General features: G+C 52.7%; 7 protein-coding genes across 7 annotated transcripts; 3 read left to right on the top strand and 4 right to left on the bottom strand.

Annotated features, from left to right (window-relative positions):
- Nucleotides 1-301: 301 nt before the first annotated feature.
- mx3 (Interferon-induced GTP-binding protein Mx3) lies at nucleotides 302-3,102 on the bottom strand (the record flags this gene model as incomplete). The annotated part of the gene is made up of 5 exons (XM_014692805.1): nucleotides 302-445; nucleotides 555-726; nucleotides 805-865; nucleotides 919-1,159; nucleotides 1,222-3,102. The coding sequence occupies 5 exons, from the start codon at nucleotides 3,100-3,102 to the stop codon at nucleotides 302-304; spliced, it is 2,499 nt and encodes an 832-aa protein (XP_014548291.1).
- Nucleotides 3,103-8,575: 5,473 nt separating this feature from the next.
- G6M90_00g022640 (uncharacterized protein) lies at nucleotides 8,576-10,122 on the top strand (the record flags this gene model as incomplete). Its single annotated transcript, XM_014692804.2, has 2 exons — nucleotides 8,576-8,675; nucleotides 9,224-10,122. 2 exons carry the CDS (start codon nucleotides 8,576-8,578, stop codon nucleotides 10,120-10,122), a joined length of 999 nt encoding a protein of 332 aa, XP_014548290.2.
- A 527-nt stretch (nucleotides 10,123-10,649) lies between these two features.
- hhf1 (Histone H4) lies at nucleotides 10,650-11,403 on the bottom strand (the record flags this gene model as incomplete). The annotated part of the gene is made up of 6 exons (XM_014692803.1): nucleotides 10,650-10,721; nucleotides 10,788-10,850; nucleotides 10,902-10,989; nucleotides 11,055-11,070; nucleotides 11,138-11,172; nucleotides 11,225-11,403. 6 exons carry the CDS (start codon nucleotides 11,401-11,403, stop codon nucleotides 10,650-10,652), a joined length of 453 nt encoding a protein of 150 aa, XP_014548289.1.
- A 1,109-nt stretch (nucleotides 11,404-12,512) lies between these two features.
- asd-4 (GATA type zinc finger protein asd-4) lies at nucleotides 12,513-14,573 on the bottom strand (the record flags this gene model as incomplete). The annotated part of the gene is made up of 4 exons (XM_014692802.1): nucleotides 12,513-13,385; nucleotides 13,454-13,648; nucleotides 14,156-14,237; nucleotides 14,425-14,573. 4 exons carry the CDS (start codon nucleotides 14,571-14,573, stop codon nucleotides 12,513-12,515), a joined length of 1,299 nt encoding a protein of 432 aa, XP_014548288.1.
- Nucleotides 14,574-15,936: 1,363 nt separating this feature from the next.
- SVF1 (Survival factor 1) lies at nucleotides 15,937-17,417 on the top strand (the record flags this gene model as incomplete). The annotated part of the gene is made up of 4 exons (XM_014692801.1): nucleotides 15,937-15,959; nucleotides 16,085-16,300; nucleotides 16,399-17,200; nucleotides 17,322-17,417. The coding sequence occupies 4 exons, from the start codon at nucleotides 15,937-15,939 to the stop codon at nucleotides 17,415-17,417; spliced, it is 1,137 nt and encodes a 378-aa protein (XP_014548287.1).
- Nucleotides 17,418-18,424: 1,007 nt separating this feature from the next.
- Nucleotides 18,425-18,961, top strand: G6M90_00g022680 (uncharacterized protein; the record flags this gene model as incomplete). The annotated part of the gene is made up of 2 exons (XM_014692800.1): nucleotides 18,425-18,649; nucleotides 18,731-18,961. The coding sequence occupies 2 exons, from the start codon at nucleotides 18,425-18,427 to the stop codon at nucleotides 18,959-18,961; spliced, it is 456 nt and encodes a 151-aa protein (XP_014548286.1).
- A 212-nt stretch (nucleotides 18,962-19,173) lies between these two features.
- G6M90_00g022690 (uncharacterized protein) lies at nucleotides 19,174-20,081 on the bottom strand (the record flags this gene model as incomplete). Its single annotated transcript, XM_014692799.1, has 2 exons — nucleotides 19,174-19,579; nucleotides 19,642-20,081. The coding sequence occupies 2 exons, from the start codon at nucleotides 20,079-20,081 to the stop codon at nucleotides 19,174-19,176; spliced, it is 846 nt and encodes a 281-aa protein (XP_014548285.1).
- Nucleotides 20,082-20,380: the final 299 nt, after the last annotated feature.

Raw genomic sequence — 20,380 nt, forward strand, 5'->3', positions numbered from 1 at the left:
CACCTTAGCTCCTCTCGTGAAAAGAGCTCCCACTTCTGGGTCGCACAAATACTTTGGAAGCGGTGTATTATCCCCCCCTCAGTCACCTGATGCGGTTGAAATTGCCAGCCTGCATCGTCAGAGAGCTGCTGATTGAAGAGATTGCAAGTGCCAGGCGTAGCGACCGTAGCTAGCACCCATGTATAGGATTGGTGAAGACTTACTTTTGCTCTCAGAAGATAAGAGTTTTCCACCGGATAGGCTGATAGTACTAAAAGATGTTGGTACAGTAAAAGAAAAGGGTTTCGATCCAAACAGCCCATCAGAACCAAAGCTTCTTGATGTAGCGGAAGTTGAAGCTCCTGTTGATGCAGCAGGAGATTGAAATTTCGATCCAAATAGGCCACCAGAATTTAAGCTTGTCGATGTGGTGGAAGACGCCGCTCCGCCAGACGAACTCCCAGTGCTAGAGACTGTCACTACAGAAAATGTCAGTACTATATACATCTGTATTAAGCTAGAATAGACTATTAAGCGGTTGCATTTCATCAATGTGAGCCAAATCTGATGATTACAACATTGGAACAAGGGGTGTCGACTTGCCTTGTGCGGCCGATGGATTTGGGGACAATGGAGATGCTGGTCTTCTGGACGATGCGGACACTGTGAGTGACTCGGTTGCAGGTGGCGCGAGGTGCCTGTCTGGAGCTGCCTGTCCGGCTGGTGAAGTAAACAGCGTACTGGAATCTGCAGTGAGTTAGCAATATTGATCGATTCAAAGTTATGCCACCAAACTCCGGGTTCTTGTCCTTGACTTGGGCTTACTTACCTGAGACACCGCGCCCTTCGATTACCGGCTGAATTCCTGACTCTGAGGATGGCACACCTGAATCCAAACAGCTTAGCATATAGCACAGGCAAATCGTGTTTAGAACTTACCAGTCACGCCTCTGGGTTTGTATTGGCGGCACCGCTCGAGGCCTTCTCGCAGGACGTTACATTCCGCACGCAGCTGTTTACGGCGAGCTCGGGTACCTTTCCCTTCGACCGCTAGCTTGTTGACTTGCCCCTTTTCCATTTTGTCCACCTGGGTCAGCGTGAGAATGTTTGGCAAATCTCGAATGAGACAGCCTTCTATAGCTAGGTTGATAACATTGTCCGTAAACGTTCGTCGAGACATCTTTGTAAATTAGACGTAAAGCGCACAATGCCGAATTGGCCGTTATAAGCTGAGCGGCTCACCTCGTAATACGCCAGCGTCATGTCAATGATCTTTTCCGTTCCAAACTGTCCTCCATCGACTGCATCAAGCGTAGAGGCGGCTTCCTTTAGCATATCCCTCCTGAGTCTCTTGAATCTGCCAGCATCTGTAGGATTTGTCTGTTTCTTCGACAGCTCGGTCAACCGTTTAGCCAGACGCTTGCTAGTTCTATTCGTAACCATTTGACGAAACTCGACGCCCAGAGGCATGGCATAACCCCTTGAATACGGCTGGATAAGTTCCTCGAGTTTGTCCGAGAGAAGCTTCTCCTTTTCTGCAAAGAATTGGTCAACGCAGCCGCAAAGAATAGCCTCGATTGTCGGGTTCCCTTCCGACTGATCGACAATGTGGCGAATCAGTTGGTCCACAAACGCCTTGGCCACTAACGTGACTTGCTTGATGTGGAATGCCGCGATATCCTTCCAAGGTGAAGCATGTGTCTGGAATAGTCGGACAATGAGATCCGCGTTGTGGGAGCCTGAGATTTCACAGCCTTGGTTGGCCGCCGCTTGACTCTCCAAGTGCTTTTTGAGGGACTCCCTGCTAATGGACTCTGGCTCGGGAAAATCGTACGGATACTCGTCAATAAAACTTTTGAGAAATCCGGGGGCCTGGAGCTGTGCATTGCGCCAGTCGTCGTCTGGCGCAATTGCAATCCTGGATCCCCTTGTTGCTAGCACAAAGTCAAAGGCGAGATTAAAATTTCTCAGCTGGGAGCGTAACTTGCGGTTTGTATCGCCTAAATCGCCAAAGAACGGATCGTCGTATCTGCCATAGATGCCGTCATGTACCAGCTTTTGAAACCTTGGTGAGATATTGAGGAGAAATGACCGCATCTCTTTAGAGCTCGGCCTCGATTCTCCTAATTGGTCAAGTTGTTCTTGCCTCTCCCTAAGTTTTCCTCCTATGTCATCCATCAAAGCAGACAAATTCTGCCGGATATGGCTAGAAAGAACCTCGCTTAGTTTCTTGCGCAGACTAACAATCCCACGATGATGTTTTGAAATCGTATCCCATTCAGTCGTCTCGAAAAAGCTTGCCTCGGTGGCATCACGGGTGCCCAGGGTGTCTCCATCGTCTGCTCTATTACACAAGACGTGCCAACCGAGTTTAAGCCTATGTGCTCCGTCTTGGTTCCTGGCTAGTTGTATGTAGTCGCTTTCCTCGGGCGTTCCCGGCCATGTAAGATCAGGCTTGGTAATGACGCCCAGTGTTCGCTCGCGATTCGGATCGAATTCCTTAGCCTTTTCCAGAGCAATCTGGTTGGCGAGCTGATTGTTCGCAGCGACGACAACTAGAATGATGCTGTTTTTGTGCCTCATGTAGCTTTGCACAAGCTGGTCGACGGTTTCCTTGCCTCGCATGGACTGGGTTGCTGTCTCGCACAGCCCGGGAAGGTCCACGAGAGTCAGCGGATACAGGTTATGACTCTCGATCTCTAGCCGTAAAATATCATTGCAAAAGTCTCTGCCTGTGGAATCTATTCCCATGGCTTCTTTGGCCTCTTCGATAATGTCTGGAAGATCATCTTCGGTGAATCCCACTCTGTGGCTCGTCCAAGATGGCTTGGACTTGTCGTCGAACCGGACACTAACATGCACACGGGTCTGCCTCGCCCGACGAAGGACAATCTCTGTTGCGAATCGAGTACAGAGGTCCCCTTTGACGGGGAAGCGGACGTGAGAAAGGGCTTCCAAGACGGATGACTTTCCCGCCGACTGCTCGCCAACAACAATGATCTGCGGGAGGTTCAAAGTCCTGCCAACGCCATAGGCGCTCAGTCTGTCTGTCAGCTTATGAAGCTTTCTTGCCTTGGTAGTGTTCAGTTGATCTAGGACAGAAGAGTCCAGTGAGATGGCCATTGCGGTGCGAGGACAACAGAAGAGAAGTTTCAATGACAATGTAGGGTCACGCCGGTGTTCACGACGTCACGGAAGGAACTGGCCCTTGAACACGACAATACATATGTAGTTGGACAAGGAGGTTGACCACGAGAGAAAGTGGAGCACAGGCACACAAACGCTCACCGCTGCTTCGTATAAAGAGAGCCTCTTTGGCGCACGAAGGTGAGAGGAAACCAGGGATTTTTGACACCAACAAGTGTTATTAGATTATTGAATTGAATAGATAACAAAGCCATCTTCGAGGTACGTGCCCCGTTTAGAAAAGGGGCACGCACAATCTCGGCAGCGTTGACCGGGTAAGGCTGGATCACGTATTGATGGGGTGAAAGTTTGGTTGGTCAATTATACCTGGCTATTGGGGGCAAATGTGAGGGAACGCACGGAGGGATCTACGATGAGATCGCAAGAGCTCGTGATGCAACTGACAAGTTGTATGGCAAGAGAGCTAGAAAAGAAAAGAGCTTGATCATCGTGTGAAAGGGAAAGAGCTACCCATTGGCAAATGAGTGTTCTAGCCACTTTAGAGGGAGCCGGCGTAGCAACAGTGCCTCAAACGTGACTGTGTGGGCCCTAACAGCAAATCACGGAACGGTGCCTACAATTAACAGCGTCTGTTGGTCATGCTAACCTCCTGATTGTCTTATTATAAATTCAGCTCACATCTGGACCAACATGCATAAACTCGCTGCAGCCGTCGTTACCAGATGGAGCCCCTATTTTCCGACTCGATTGCGGACAATGGATGCCCCTAGTAGTTGCCATTTGCAACACGAACCGTTGTGGCGTCTGAAGCGCAGCGGTTTTGACAGCCGCCATCTGGACCAATCACGAGGAGTTCTTGTGCCCCAAGATATGCGGGAGCAGCCGAAACAGACCAGCGCTAATCCTGCAAACGATCAGGCGTAAGTGGTGGTGCGGACATGGAGTCACAATACGAACCAGACTACGGAGTAGATCTAAAGATAGTAAGAGCACTAGTAATCAGGTCAGGTCAGGTTAGGTACGCCAGCAATAATATTCGGGCCATCTACACTCTCGTGCAGCACTTTGGCCGATAGCAGCTCCACTATAAGAGGGTTAGGGTTAAATCATGCTGAAAATACATACACACGTTATTGCTTGGGACCTTTGGTTCTGCTCTGCTCCACAGGTCTCGTAGAGCCACAGCCGGTTCTTTCTATATGAGCGGTTCTCGTGACCCGAACAGATGTTTTTGAGCTGATGAGGCTGGATGGCCAGCAGAATGTCTGTTGCAATCATACCATGCCAGCTATCTTCCCTTGGTGGGGCCGGCTGGCCGGTTGGGTACGTGTGGGTGCCATCTCGCTGGGGGTGGGGGAGGGGGCTATCATTCGGATCGCGTCAAATGTGAGGCACTTGCGATGCTTAGATTCGTTTTAATCGGTACTACATGTGACCCTGAGGGTTGATAGGGTGGCTACACAAATTACTCAATACGGCTACAAAAATGTCAACCCCGCGAAACGTACGTACATAAGTTGGTAGTCTGACGCGCATTCTCTTTGGCTCGGACGCATCGTAGGGCTGTCCGTTGACGTGTGGGGGCGCGCCCGGCGAGTTTGGGGTAAAAACGGGGGCCACTAGTCGATGAATTAATAGTCTGCTGTTCACAAACATGGAGGAGTGAATGGCTCCTTCCTTTCCCTTCTACGTCACCCAACGGGTTCATAGCACAAATATGTTCCCATCATGGTCCTAGCTGCCTAGTGTCTTTCTTTGTGTTGAATTTCATTCACTTAGCCGTTTTCTTATATCAACGGCAAGAGTTTAATTACCGCGGACGAAGTACAGGCTGTGTTCCGAGACGAGCAGAGAGCTCCAGTAAGTAGTTTGACCGGGAGCCACAAGGTGGTTCATCTTGGATCGGTGCGTGTGTCCACAAGTCCCGTTGCTCCTCCGATTCACATGGCTATTAGACGCCAGAACCGGCCTCTCCAAGCCTGGAAATGCAACAGAATCTGAAAATCAGCTACATGTATAGCTTCGAGATTACCAGAAAACCACGTGCCCATGGTTCCTTTGGAACCCTTATTCCTAGATACAGACAGGCTGCGGAAAAGATTCCCCATGAGTCCAAAGAAGCTGTCCGCGTGCATATGGAGACCCCCATCATGCCTCCTTCAAAGTGTTGGCCAGTCACCCTGCTGTGGTTGGCTGTGAACCTACGCTGCCCGCGCAGAATGGACCTGCTCTACCTGGACCTTGGGCCGTATGTGAGCGCAAACAGGATCAGCATCACCATGACAGCAGCACCCGGAAAAGGCTAAAGGAGCGTTTACGCGCGGAATAGGCAGTTTTACACAGCACAGAAGAAAAAAGACATGCTGGATGGAGGAGGCTCAGTGAAGTAGTAAGCACGGCGTGGCCGAACTGGCGGGCAGGCCGCAGTCGAACAACCCATTTCTCCATATCTACCAGTCGCACGTTACAACGAGGACTAATGAAGCCGCACTTGTTGACACTAACATAGAACAGGGTCTTGATCAAAGACGATTCACAAGAGCTATTAGGGGACGGCGAGAACGAACCGGTGGTAAATTAAACGACAATTTTGTCGCCACGAGCTCTGAAACATGGCCTTTCTTCTGCATGAGCTCAAGGGATTTAATAATCACCTGGGAAGAAGGGCGGATAATGACTTGGCGCTTGCCCTGCTTCTCGGCGTCGTTGATGCTTTTCAAGGCATCACTTGAAACGCTGATTCGGACCATCTGGTTTAGGAAAAGCAAATTAGGAGGCTGCGAGTCATAACAATGGTAGCCCACCGTCGTACTTGGAATGGCGGTCGGTTGTAAGTGTATGACGCTGGCCTTTGTTGCTTGTGGTCGTAGTGGTGATGGGTCGGCGGGTTCTTTAGAGACGCCGTGGACGTGGTCTAAAGGTACCTCCTGCAGAGAATGGCAAGGCCATCACCTAAATGAGTTCATGGTCGTGGAGCCCTAAGAAACGGCCGGTAACTTACCTGTCGGATTGAGGAGCGTGTGGCGTGGGAAAGACGAAGAGATGTGAACATGAGAGAAAATAAATGCCTTTGTCACGTGGCGAAAGTCACGATCTCTTTTACAGAGTACTACTAGGTACGTACCCATTTGGCCCAAAAAAAAAAAAAAAAAAAGCTTCTGGACCTTACGAACTGGGGAAGTTGGTACGAGTGTGTGATTGGAAGGACCAAACAATACAGAAAAGTTGTAATGCTACCGGTACTACCGTTCGGGGAGCGGAAGAGAACGATGTGACCGCGTCTCCGTAGGCCTACCCTGTAGATGAAGTTGAAGTGACAAGCAATCCATGTGTTGCGTGGTCTGTTCACAAACCCCCCTCTCTCATAGCCGTTTGACTAACCATTCGACGGTGGTGGTGGTTGGGGGTTTGAAAGATGCATACTAATAGGCCAGGAGCATTAGGCTACATGCCGCGGAGTAGCGGGCAAATGGATGGCATTTTTGTTATCAACGTTGACGGTCTTGTCTCGACTAGTACTGCATCTGCAAGCCTGCATGTGCATCGCTTGGCGCGGTGACAGGTGGTTCTTGAATCGTCCGCAAGGCCCAGCACCTCCGTGAAGCCGGCTGATTGGTCGTGAACGCCTTTCTTCAACGCCCCCTCATGGGTCGAGATGGTGGTGGTGGCTCTCAACAAGGAGTATCATTGTTAGTACGGAGCAACGACCAGTAGGATTCCCGGGCGGCATGCTGATGAGGCTGGGACGACACAAGCACGTGCCCGTTGCTGATCTGTTGAATGTCCAGGTTGCGATGACTGTCCGCTCGTGGGGAATGAATGCCTGCAGCAGGGGGTTCATAATACTCGGTAGTTGTGTATGTTGCATGGTCCTCCATGATAAAATACATTATCATTACTTTAATCATTATTAAAAAGAAAAAACGCCCCCGGCAAAAAAGAGCATCTGGGGTCAAAATGTTGGGTCAAGATGAGGGGCTGGATGTTGGTGCGGCAAGCCCAGTCGAGGTTGTGGTGAGCACGTTTGATGCTCTGGGGACGCCATGGACGCCACGCAAGCGACCTCGGTGCTGTTGTAGGGTCTGGTCAAGATTATCTTTGCTGGCGATACAAGATGTGCTTATCTGGCTCCTGTATTGTGCAATACATACATGACCACTTCCGCCGTCAATTCAAGCAGCCCGCGGCGATAGGGGCCAGGCCAGCAGGTGCCAGGGAGCAAGGGAGCGACAGGGAAGGGGCACCTGGGGGGAGGAGGGGCTGCCTGCCCTTTTGACGCAATTCACATATCTGCTAGTGAAGCCCGTTGCGATGATGACGGTGTGATCGTCACCATGGGCACCTACAATGATGGATCATGGCGGTATGGAGCAGGTGGCTCTGCCATGGCCCGCTGCTCAACAGTCCATCATGTGAACCCGCCCTTTTTTGTCTTTACAGGATGGCGCAGGTTGGCCAGGGCGGACAGACAAAGGCGCAGGACACAGGACGAAGATGCAAGTTGAGAGACAAAACCCTGATTTGACTCTTGTCCTGATTCATGCGCAGAGAAAGAAGCAAGCACGAATTCGCCAATCACGAGCCGATGCCGTTTGGTTCCTTTGCCTCGTCATCCATTGATCGGCTATCCGCCGGCGCAGTCGACGCATGGATCGTCTCTCTATCGGCTTGCGGATTCGTACAAGTGACGGTCAATCACGCGAGACGACAGCTCCCTCCCTTCCGCGTGCCGCCCGCCGTGCCGCCCGCCTCAGACTATCGACGTGGCTTTTGCTGGCCATTGTCCAGCAAGAGGACCGTGAACAGCTTCTGGACGGGGCCGCGTATGCCCTCCGTATGTATGTATTGTGTATGTACATGCATACAAGACTCTAGACCTAGGTGACGACCGCCAGCCAGACCCAGCGTGTCGGTACCGAGGGTTGCAAGAGCATCTATCCAATGGCAGCATCCGTGTCAACGTATCAAGGTGTGTGGAGGGCCATTGCCAGAGTCTGAGACACGAGGGAACAAAAAGAAAAAAAAACCCCTCCAAAGACAAGGCCGAGTCAAACGTCGAGTGACATGGAAAGCCGGAGGTGGCGCCAGCCAAACAACGCCGTGCGTTGCGGCTCCATGTCTGGAATTCGTCACTTACGTTTTTAACCCTTTGATTCCTTTTCTGCCCTTTTATCTACTCTTTCCTCTCTCTCTCGCCATAGTCCCTCTTCTTTTTTTTTTTTTGTGTGTCCTTGGCTTCTTTTATTTCTCTGCTTCCCTTCCATGAAGGGACCGGGGAGTGCAGCCCAACAGGCGTGTGTTGCTCTCCACCACTACGGAATAGACGGTTTAATATACGACACCTACTTATTTTCTTGTACGGAGCGTGTGTGTGCAAGCAGACGGCTGGCGGGACTTTGAGTCGCCGTCCACTCCTCCTTTTTATATTCGTCTTTTTTTCTTGCTCGCCATGGAGCGTGGCTACGTGCGAGAGCTGGATCTGAGCAACTGCGGCCCGGCATCGGTTGCCACGCGAGTCGGCGTCGTGCCGGGGCTGCGCAGCAGTGCAGGTAAGCCAGGCTTTTTTTTCTTTTTCTTCCACCTTTTTTCATTCTCAACTCGACGTCCCGATGTCGTCTTCTTTTTCCCACGATGTACCACGGCGGCCAACGCTGTCATGCTGTGCTGCGTGCGGTTAATGCAAATCCTCATCAACCTGACACAGCTCGACTTTACCCGTCGAACTCCAAGGTGGATGCCCTGCGGGCCTGAGGCGGTCTGGAGCTTGTTTTGGCTGTTTGGGGAGCTGCACCGGAGCTGCCCATGTTGGACCGCACCATGCATCCCTCCCACCGTCTGGCTATCTCGAGTCACTTGAAACCAGCATGAGCTAGAGAAGCCCAGTTTTTGCGTTTTGCGACTCGTATTCATGCATTGACGAAACAAAACATTCTGTTTGATGCCGCTGTTGTCGCGCGCGCCTGTCACATCCTTCCATCCCTGCCGACATCACAGACAGACATGGACAGCCACGGAATACCACCACACTTCCGCCAGGCCGCATGGGCGGTCTGGTAGCTTCATCTCATGCCTGCACTCGCTAATTCAACCTCGATAGCATTCTTCACCTTTCTGCGGGCAAACCTCGCCCTGTCCCCGTCGGCACTCTCTTCCAACTACAACACGCCATATCTGGAACCCTTTTCTCCCCAACCGCCTCAGCTCCAGCCGCCGTCGCCGTCTCCTCCCGCTGCTTCCAGCGAACCGCCTCTCGCGCCCATCGACGACATCCCGCCCCTGTCCCTCGATGCCCTCAAATCCCAAAATGACAAGCTCGACGGCCTCCGCCTCGTAGCCGACTCCGTCTCCGAAATGCGCCACCGCGCTTCCAAGGCCGTCGTCTTGCACCCGCTCTGCCTCGCAGCAGTCGCAGCTGCCCACATGGCCATATACCAATTCGTCTACATACCCAGCAGGGACGTAAGCCGAGCCCTCATGCTCGTCAGCGGCATCACAATGATCTACATGGCCACCATTCGCTTCCTCACAAGCGGCTACGACACCCTCGCAGAAAGGATGGGCTGTGAGGACTGGCTGCGCGCCGACTTTGGCAGCGAAGATGACATCATTCTCGGCGCAAGAATGGGAGAGGACCTGGTCGGTGCCGTCGTTCTGCGGCTCGAGCCGAAGCGCGCGCCCTCCACGAATCCCAAGCGCAAGAGCCGCAGCCGCAGTGCGAGTCTGCGAGGTGGGAAGGGCGTCATCCGCGCGTGGACCACGAAACCCGGGTATCGCGGCCAGGGGGTCGGCAAGAAGTTGCTCCGTGAGGCGGTCCGTTTGGCTAGGGACAGGTGTGGAAAGGACGCGCAGGTTGGGTTTGCGCTGGAGCATGCCAATAGCACCATGTTGCTGCCGGCCATGTTTAATAAGGCGTTTCGAAAGGACGAAGTTTGTGCAGCCAAGGCCCTGCAGGGTGCTGTGGCGGAGTGGGATCTGGCCAAGAAGAAGAAGAGGTGATGATCTTTTATTCTCTAATAGAATGGTATGTGTGTGTGTGTGTGTGTAATTCTGTTTGGGGATTTTTTCCCTTTCGAGCATGGCGGTCACTTTTGGTCATTCTTTGATACCCGAGCCTTTAAATAACTTTCGTTAATTCATGATACGTCGTCTTGATAAACAGCTGGCCAATATGCTTTTCAATCCCAGTGTACGCAAGCCTGCCACGTACTCACCATACCCCCACAAACAGCAGATATTGTAGACAAGCAAGTCATTATCCTCAAGAATCCTCGGGCAGTACGTGCTCACACGTTAAGCCAATATATCTCCCCCGCAAAAAAAAACCACAGTGTAATGCCAACAAGCCAACTAGAAGCAAAGACCCTCCCAAACCTGTTCCAATGTTTTTCCGGTCCGCTATACTAGACCCTGACATGGCTATCGAGGCGAGGTATATCGATGCAAATGCAAACATGCTAAATGCCCCCAAACCAACCCCCTTGTCGCGACGGAAAGCAAGTGTCTTTGTATAAAAAAGAAACACATCACTTCTGTCGATCCGTGGGAAAGTCAAACCCGTAAATCGGCCTGCCGATTTGCCTCAGGGCAAAGATCACCTGAGAAGCAATTAGCTATTTCAGCGCGCAAAATTGCCCTCTCGGAAAAAGGGGGGGGGGGTTTACATCGTCGACAGTAACCGTCTTTGCCTGCCTGTGCTCGACGTACACGACGCATATGCGCAGGATCTACAACCGTCAGCAACATGTACAATCACAAAAGAAAAAAAGGTCACGTACCTCTTCTAGTTTCAGCCGAAGCACCCTGCGGGATTCGTCGTAGATGTCGGCCGAGATGCGCTTGACGCCGCCCCTGCGCGCAAGTCGTCTACCCTCGAGCGTTAGTTCACCACTCCATTCGCGATGCGTCCTTGAGTAGCTTGTTAGAGGTACCGTATTGCAGGTTTCGCTAGTCGACGGCTGTCAGCTTTTTTTTTCCCTTTCTTTTTACATTCCTTGGGGGGGGGAAGACGTACTGATCCCGTCGATGGTGTCGCGCAAGATCTTGCGGCTGGGCAGGTTAGTATCGGGTGCGTCGAATGGAGACGAGATGCACGGCATACTGTCTGGCGGCTCTGCCTTTGGCAAAGGGGGTTTTGCCCGCGACCCCGTTGCCCTTGCCCTTGCCTGGGCCTCTGGAGACGGGGAGGGTTGATGTGCTTGCGCCGGAGGAGCGAGGCGTGACCAGGCTGTGTGGACGGGACGACTGGGGGCCGCCGCGTGCGGCGATGGTGGGAGGCATGGCGTTGGTTTTGTGGTATACTACTAGCACTGGGTTTTATGAGCGAGGCGATGTTGGTTGTGAAGCACAGAAGTTTGCGGTGGGGTGGTGAAGGAGGCGAGCGCGGCGCGACTGGTGGTGTTTGCAGGATTGAAGTGGCGCAACGGGATTTTGAGCACGGAGCTGTGGGGAAGACGGAGATGAATCGAGGTAGCTGTTGGAGGAGGCTTTGGAAAGGATCACAGAGCTTCAGATAGTAGTAGTATACTGAGTTTTTCACATTGGTGCTTTCGCGTCATGTGATTGTGATAGTGAGTTGAGAGTGAGCCCGATCTGAAGACGGGAGACCCACCCCTGGTGGCTGAGGTAAACAAATAGTCAATACTAGCATAAACCTGGTCGTTGATGTGTGTAGTGCAACTCGGGCCAACGACCCAACGACTCAACGACACCTCATTTATAGACGGCTGATTTGATCTTCCAATTGTTTCCTTCGTTATTTTTTGTAGTGCCTATTAAGAAGTGTACGTTGTGACAAATATGTTTTTGCATGACACAGCTGCGAGATTACAGCAAGTGATTCTCACACAAGTCGGCTCAAGCATCCACCACTCAAGATTTAAATTCATAGTCGAGCACTTTTATGCAATCCGCTCTAGTCGATACCCTTTGAGACCCTATACGCCAACAACTCCCCGTCTTCTCGACTGCCCTGTCACTGGCGGCTGTGCTAACACGACAGGAACAAGGCCCTCGTCCGAAGGTATCTAATGGTATCAATTCATTTGCTTTTTATTCCCAGTTTTCCTGCGCCATTTTGGTTTATAATTCCATCCATATGAACCTTGTTAGGCGATCAATAACCCAGAAAAAAAAAGACATGATGTGCATTAATAAATAATACAAAACAGTCGTGTTATCCACAACTGTCCATATTGTTGCATACAACCAGGGCCAACGAGCTCACCTCGTCGTATGCCAAAATATTACTGTAATATGTCGCATAGGTCAGCAAGATGCAAGACCCACGCAAGACGTCCGAAAAAGGGGAGACACGGCCTTCGTGGATGACTCGTCGTGATGATAATCAAGGAAAAGAAGTCATTATCATGAGTATGACGCTGTCCTTGTTAGGATGCTGAGGCTGCAGGCACCGCATCTTCGATAGAGGCTTCGTCAATCGTTTCATTGGTCTCTTCAGCGGCCTCGTTGATAGTCTCCTCGGCAGCCGGCTCTTCCGCTGCTGCTGGTTCTGTCATCGTCTCTTCTTTGACAACTGACTCTTCAGGTTGCTCTTCAGGTTGCTCTGCTTGGGGTTCGGCTTGGGGTTCGGCTTGAGGCACTGGCTGTTCTTCCTCTGCCATTGGTGTAGGAACTGCTGCAGGCACCTCGTTCCCAATACGGGGCTTCTTGTTCGGGCGCTCTACGTCACCATCGAGGGCATCCTGGACTGCTTTCAGCTCCAGCTCCAGCTCGTCCAAGCGCCGTTTCAAATTATTCTCTCGGCGGTGGCTATCTTCGAGCTGGGTCTGCAGTTGGGTTACAGTCTCCTGGCTTGCATCCAGCTGCGTCCTAAGTTGCGTCTGTTCAACACCAGCGATTTCCTGGCCGTGTCGGGCGGCTGCTTCTTGTTGCTCGAGTTGGCTCAGTCGGCCCCTGAACAGCTCATTGATAACCTCAAGCTCGCTAACTCTGGTCTTGAGACTAGAGTTGTGAGCAATCAGCTGTTCGTGAGTTTGCGGCATATCTCGATCGCCGTTCTCCGAAGTCCCGTTGAAGCTGCCGCCCTGGTATGGGTCATCAACCATGAATGAGGGCAGTCCCTGGTTGTACATGGAAGGTGTGCCGGTGCGAGAGATGGGAGAGTCGGATCCCTCATTACCGTTCGGCTTTTGCGACGTTCGACGGATAGCTTGAGCTGCGGCAGCGGCATTCTGCGCCGATAGGGCGGCACCACTCACATCGGCGCCAAGACCAAAGTTCGCAGCCTGCTGTTGTTGGGCCTATAAAAAAAGGGAGTTAGGGATTGTTTTTGGTCACGGTGTTGAACATGTAATAGGGCGGACAGTACCTTCTTCTTGGCTGCAAGATCGGGTCGAATCGTCTTGACGCGATTACGGCTCTTGATAACGTCGGTCTTCAAGGAGATGGGTCGCGGGCGGCCGTGCAACTTGAGGAAGAGACCGCAGGCATTACAGAGCACGGAGCCAAATTCGTCGCGGCGCCACAATGGAGTTGTCGACGTCGTACAATTCTGGCAGGTCGGCTGCGTAGGTGAAGTGTTAGTGGCCATCATGGTGCCGGTGGTGCGCTGGGGAATTGCGTGGGTGGTTTGGGGAATGCCAGGGCGATAAATAAGTACTATCGTGATCGATAAGGAGATGATGCAGAAAAAAAAACTTTTGGTCTCCCGCATGCGCCCGACTGATAAGGCGCGATAAGCAAGCCACGTTTTGCGAAAGTGGCCGAGGTGGCAGCCCGGGATTAGTACCTACAATGCCGCACGTGACCCACTCTTATCTCCAGCGATAAGGGAAAGCAAATGTCAAAACGCCGCGGCTCCATAATAACTACTGGCTCCATGCTGGGATTTCATGGTGCGGACCAGCGCCATGTGCCATCTCCTTATCGACAATCAAGCATCGAGATCCTCTTGGAGCTCCATACTCAGTCTAGGGAACATCCAAAATAGGCATGTCGCTGCTCTCAGGCTTATTGGGGGGTCGGTGTTTGCGACTGGTGTATTGAAGGATCGTGGGGCCGTCAGACTTACCAAATTGCCATTGCCATTGCCATTAGTTGCAGCCGGCGGTGTGGCACCAGTGTAAGTTGGATTCTGCGGTGCTGCGGTGGCTCTAGATATAAGTATTAGCTAGGTTTTCTGAATATTCATGTTGCGTGCTCGATGACGAGAGCAAGCAATTCTAGACTTCTGCGCCGGTACGCAACACCTCCTGCGAGGGCCGACTCCAACTAGCCGGTATGCCCTGGCACATGCCATTTCGATTCTCTTCTCTGATGACGTCTAAGAAGGGGTCGTACCTAAGTTGCGGCGGACTCTGCGCAGCGTTGCTTACTGCGAGAGCAGAGATGGCAGGGAGCTGTTGCAAATTTGCAGACACCAAGGTCGAGGTCGGGCTGGGTCGCGAGATAGGCTCGTTCGTTTGTGACAGTGTCGATGGCTCCTCCATCATGATAATTGATGTTTTAGATGTGTCTCGTCAGTTCTGTCTATTTTTGTTCGACGAAATCCTAGATTGAGATGGATCGAGGGCGTGGGCGGGCCAGGATGGCGCGATCGCGTCTCCAGACGGCGATATTGATTCGGATCGGACGAGAAGCGCGCCAACAAGCGAACGTTCAGCATGCGCAAGAAGAATATTTCAGGATATGAAAGTGGGCGAGATTGAGTTGTGAGCTCGGCGAAGGGATGAGGCTCGGTTCGACTCGGCGGCGCGATACAGAAGCAAACTTTTTTAAGGGCGAAGGAACGTTGAATGGAGAAGGGCGAGGTTTGAGCCGTGGTCAATCCAGAATGAAGCAGCGCCTTTGGCAGAGATGATGCGGTAAGCTCAGAGGCGCTTGCAAGGGGAGAATAAAAACCAAAGCGCATCAAACGAACAGCGATGGGAGTCGTTGAAAGTTGGATTTTGACAACATGGACAGGAAGTAAACACGAAACAGCGGCGTGGGTATTCAGGTCCAAATGACCAACTGGTTGGGTAAAGTGAGTGTGCCTAGGTGCTTTACGCAGTTACAGTGGCCGGCCCCTGCAAACGTTGAACTCGCAGCACTGAGGTAGCGCCGATGCTCCCTAAGGACCCCTTCTGTTAGGCATTGACCAGACAGCCCAGGCTCGACCCGTCTGGCGCTAGCTGACATGCATGTGGACATGCGGGCCACTGCCATGACTGAAGACACGTGAGACGGCGTCTGGCCCTTTTGATGTCAGCTGGAAGGACTGAGCCTATTAACTCTGGACCTGGGCTTTTTCGTCTCATGCGCAATGTTGGTCAGGCCTTGCCGGCATGGCTACTTCGTACTCCGTACAATACATGAAAAGGCGCTCTCCAATGGCCACATGCATCAACACATGTATAGACTCCACCATATGCCCACCTTGTCTGGTGCTGCCCCTGGGCCCTGCGCAGGGTGACTGCGGCAGCGACAGTAAAATCGAACATTGAATCGGCCATCGAGAGCGGCAGCCCCACTTCTTGGCGCCGTCTGATGCTGGACTCAATAAGACTGCCGCTTCGACCAGACATCAATGGTTGCATGTGGTGCCAGCACCCGCCAGCACCCCGCCCGGCGTCAAGTTAGATGCCCTCCGCTGACACATGCAGCGGTGAAGTGAACATTGAAACCCTGTGTTCCAGTGCTCCAGCGCTCCACTCAGTGTTAGTCCCCAGTCCAGCCCTGTTGTCTCGTCCACCTTCTTCTACCTCATGCATCATCAGATTCCTCACACGGGTATTCCACTTGGATTTTTTTCATCCTAAATCCCTCATCTTCTCACTCTTGCTCCTCCACGACAGGCAGCCCATTTTCAGAATGTTCAATTGGGCAAAGCAACAGTATGTCAGGCTCTTTGCTATCCGTTAAGCCACTTTGCTTCATACTCTGATGTCGCCCGCTGTTCCCCGCCATTGTGCATCGCGAGTCACCCAGCTAACCATCGGTTGTCGTTGTCCCATCTTAGGTTGGCCAACGTCGCAGGCACTCAGGAGCCCATCTATGGCGCTTCGGCGATCAGATCCGTGGCTGAAGAAGCCAAGGAGACGCCCTTTACCGAACTGTCCCGCGATGACTTGAAGTGGGTGGCCATGGAGTCGACATGTGTAGAGACCCAGAGCTTCTACCTGGTGTCGGATGAGGGCCACATCGGTCTTGCACAGGTCATCTACAGCAACGTTGCGTATGTCTACCTGGTCCTGCGTAAACAACATGCAGCCACCATATGCCATGGCTAAACTTTTCTCTCTTCCTTGCTAACGCGCCGCACCCCGAGCTAAGTGGCATGCGAACTACTTGCCAGTTCAACTCCAAGATCTTCTCCAAAGACCCTTCCAAACCCCACCTATGGTGCTCAACCCCTCTGAACCACTTTGAATTCAACGAGGACAAGACCTCCTGCTACGCCGACGACTGCGCGCTCGAGCTCTCTAAAGATGGAAACGAATACACCATCAAGAGCATGAACGACCCGAGGTCGATCGTCAACCTCAAGATCACCAGGACTGCTCCTGGCTTCAAGGCCGGCAAGAGCGGCACAACAAAGTATGGCACCGACCTCGAGAACCCCTGGGGAACCATGCGCCACGCTTTCTGGCCTCGCTGTGCGGCCGAGGGCACCATCACCACTCCCGATGGCCCCATTGACTTCAAGGGCCAGGCCATGTACTCGTTCGCTCTGCAGGGCATGAAGCCGCACCACGCCGCCGGCAAGTGGAACTTTGCTAACTTCCAGGGTCCCAACTACTCGGCCATCATGATGGAGTTCACCACCCCGCCTTCTTACGGCTCAACATTGGTCAATGTGGGAGGTATTGTCAAGGATGGTCAGATCATCACCGCGGGCCCCGGCCACGAGGCCATCCATACCGACGTCAAGAACGATTCGGAGAACGAGTGGCCCGAGCCCAGTTCTGTCAAGTTTGAATGGACAGGCAACAAGACGGACGCCAAGCCCGTCAGCGCTGTCCTGGAAGGGCCGCTCGGAGAACGGACGGACCGCGTGGACGTCATGGCCGAGGTACCTGGCTTTGTCAAGACGATTGTGGCCGCGGCGGCGGGGACCAAGCCATACATTTATCAGGTAAGGATGTTCTTTTTTCTATTTTCATTTCTTTTCATTTCCCTCTCTTCATTTCTTTTATTATTATTTTTATTTTTTAAAACTTGCTCAGTGAGATGGGCTCACTAACAACAACTTGCAGTATGCGCCAAAGATGACCCTCAAGCTCAAGATTGGAGACGAAGAAGTCACCGAAGAGGGCCAGCTATTCATGGAAGCTACGTTCATCACCGAATAAGCTAAACTAAGACCAACCAGCCAACAGGCGGGGAAGGAAATTAACAGCAATAGGGTTTAATTGTTTGCACTTCGAAGAGATGGAAGAAACGACTGCATGCATCATCGTGTTGGGTAAATACACTCTAATAAATGAGAACAGGCGTTGGAGACGGCATTGGTCACTCGCTTTGATATATCCCTTGGTCCCAGCATACCGGCAAAACTTTTGATATTTTTTTCTTTCAAGGTTTTGGTTTTGGTACTATGCCGAGCATTATACAGGTACAATATTTAATACTAACGCTTCACTGGACTTTTATTCGCACGCGGGGAGGATGACATCAAGGCAATTGCGACGTGATGGATTCGGCCGTGAAAATGTAGTAGCCACTCCTACTCGGCCCTCTTGTAGCTCCAAAGAAAAGATAAAAATAAATGGCCGTGGCTGGCCGCGACCAGATCGAACGACGTTGCCAAATTCCCGCAACCGGACGGGCGCCAACCACACAAGGCCAAGAAAACAACATCTCCACCATCACGGCACGCAGCCAGCCGATTTGTGTACGAAGCACAGCTCCATGGGAAGTCCAATGTATCATGTTGCAGAAAATAGAGCCTCAGTCAGTACGATGGCCATTACGAAAGGATCTGGCCGAGTAAAAAGAACCAAAAAAAAAAAGAGAGACAAAAAAGTTCTCCAGTCAGTACATTCACAGCAAGTCAATTCCCATGCCATCAATGGTCCCCAACACCCGCCATCAAACAAATCCCACAGGCCGCATTCCAGCCGCACAACAAAGCATATCCGGTACGGATCGGGCGACAAGGTTTCCAGGCTTGAAAGCCGCGCCCCATGCGCTCAAAATCCAATCGACATGTCCTGGTGTTTATCTTTGTTCCCCTCCTCGCATTGATTCTCTTCTTCATCCACGTCCCCTTGCTGTCTTGGCTTTTTTTTAACTTCTGATTCATCTTTTATTCTTTTTTAAAAAATAGTATTGTTATTCACTCGCTGCCCCGGATCTCATGGACATGCTGGAGCCGTACGAACCCGAGTTCCCGTCGCCGCTCAACCCACGCCGCACCACGCCGGTGCGCGCGCGCGAGGCCCGGGCCAGGACCAACGTGAGCGTGAGCCCGACGCAGCGGCTGCTGAGGTACAGGGCCGCGGAGGCGTGGCGCTCGCACAAGATGCTGCAGGAGGCGAGGGAGTACGAGAGGCGGCTGAGGGAGACGATTGCCTGGAGGGAGGTACGTCTTTTTTTTGTTGCCTGGCCCTTTGATATGCCCGAGTGACGTCTGGTGGGTGCTGATGCGTTTGGCGCTGGGTAGGAGGCGGCTGGGCTGCGGGCAGACGGCAAAAGGCAGCTGCTCGACGGCCTGGACGGACGGGATGCCAGGGCCGAGCAGGGCGAGCAGGGCGAGACGGAGCACCAGTCCCATGGGCCGGCCTTGAGCTTCTTGACGCCGCGGCGGGTGGCGCTGGCGGTGGGCTTGATGAGGAGATTCCCTGTTCCCGGCTGGTTCAGGTGCGAGAGGCCTCCTCAGGAGCGGGCTTGTTGATTCGAAAATGGGGGCGATGGGGTGGTATACGTTACAAAAGTGATGGCACGGGAATTTATATATTTTTTATTTTGGTATCGTTTTTCAGGTGAAAAATAAGTTGATAAGAACATGGAGGGGGCTGGTCCCATTCTATAAGGAGGAAGGGGAGGTTTGTGTTTATCCCCGTCCTCCGGTCTCTATTTTATTAGTATACATTAATCTCATGGTGGTTATTGCTTCTCTTTTGAATCTTTACTCTTGACGTCGTGATTTGCGTTTGTGCCGTCTCCGTGCTTCTGCGTCTGCTGCTGCTGCTGCTGCTGCTCGTCGGCCTTGTGAATCGCCTGCTCAACCTGCCATATCGCCCTCTCTAGCTCAATCTCCAGCGCGGGGATATCCAGGCTCTCCGAGAACGACGTGACTTGTTCCTGCGTCAAGAGTACCTGCTCCTTGTCGACTGGCGAGACCGACGCCGCAAGCTTGGGCGCCTGGCCATACAGTTTGTCCAGTGTAGACGATGGCGCGGGTTTAAGCAGCTTCTGCTCAACGAGCCATTGGATGTGTTTGCCGCCGGCGATGGCGCGCCAGTGCGACCAGGCGCGGTACACGAGGTAGAAGAACGGCAGGTTAGGGATTCTTGCAAAGCATCGTTGTCAGCTGCGCGGTCTGAGAAAAAGTTGACCTATGGATATGCTCACATGGGCACCAACGCAAAGGGCAGCGTTATGGGCATCCCGACAAAGCACCACATCAACCGCCGCCGGTGCAAACCCTCCCTCTCGCCGGCCAGCTGGCCCGTCACCTGTAGCACATCCTCGTCGCGCAGGACGCTCCCCGGATACACCAGCTCGACCTTCTCCCTGCCCTCGATTTCGTCTTGCCTGCGGCGCGTCGACAGCGGCGGCACGCTCTTGAGCCCCCATTCCTCGTAGGGGATCCTTCGAAAGGCGTGGTTCCCGTACTCGACCACCTTCTTCTGCCAGCCCGAGGGCTTCTTTTCCCATTCGGACCATTTGCGCGCGGCGAAGGCGGTGCCGCGGTCGAGCAGCGACGTGTTGGGCGGCGACGTCGTTGCGTGCAGGCGCTGTGCGTAGAGAAACGTGCGCCGCGTGGAGAGGGGGAGGAGGAAGATGCGCATCTTGGGAAGGGGGATATGGACTGCGGACCAAGGTTCCAATTGATGGTCGTGGGAGGAGGGGGGATTCTTCTTTTCTGGTTGCGTCTCTCGGTGGTGGCGACTTGGAGTGCAGCAGTGTTTGCAACGCACTACGCTAAGTGGCTACCTAGTTATTCCTCCATTGTGACGAGAACCAAAAGAGTCTAAGTCGAGTGTTGGTCTTGTCTTGGTCGTCGAGCAAGGTCGGTGGGTTGTAGGAAGAGTTGTTTGTAGTTGCCCAGCGATGCTGGACTGAAGGCGGCTTGCGACCAACTTGACGG

This window comes from Metarhizium brunneum, chromosome 1, assembly GCF_013426205.1.
Source record: "Metarhizium brunneum chromosome 1, complete sequence".
Classification (NCBI taxonomy): Eukaryota; Fungi; Ascomycota; class Sordariomycetes; order Hypocreales; family Clavicipitaceae; genus Metarhizium; species Metarhizium brunneum.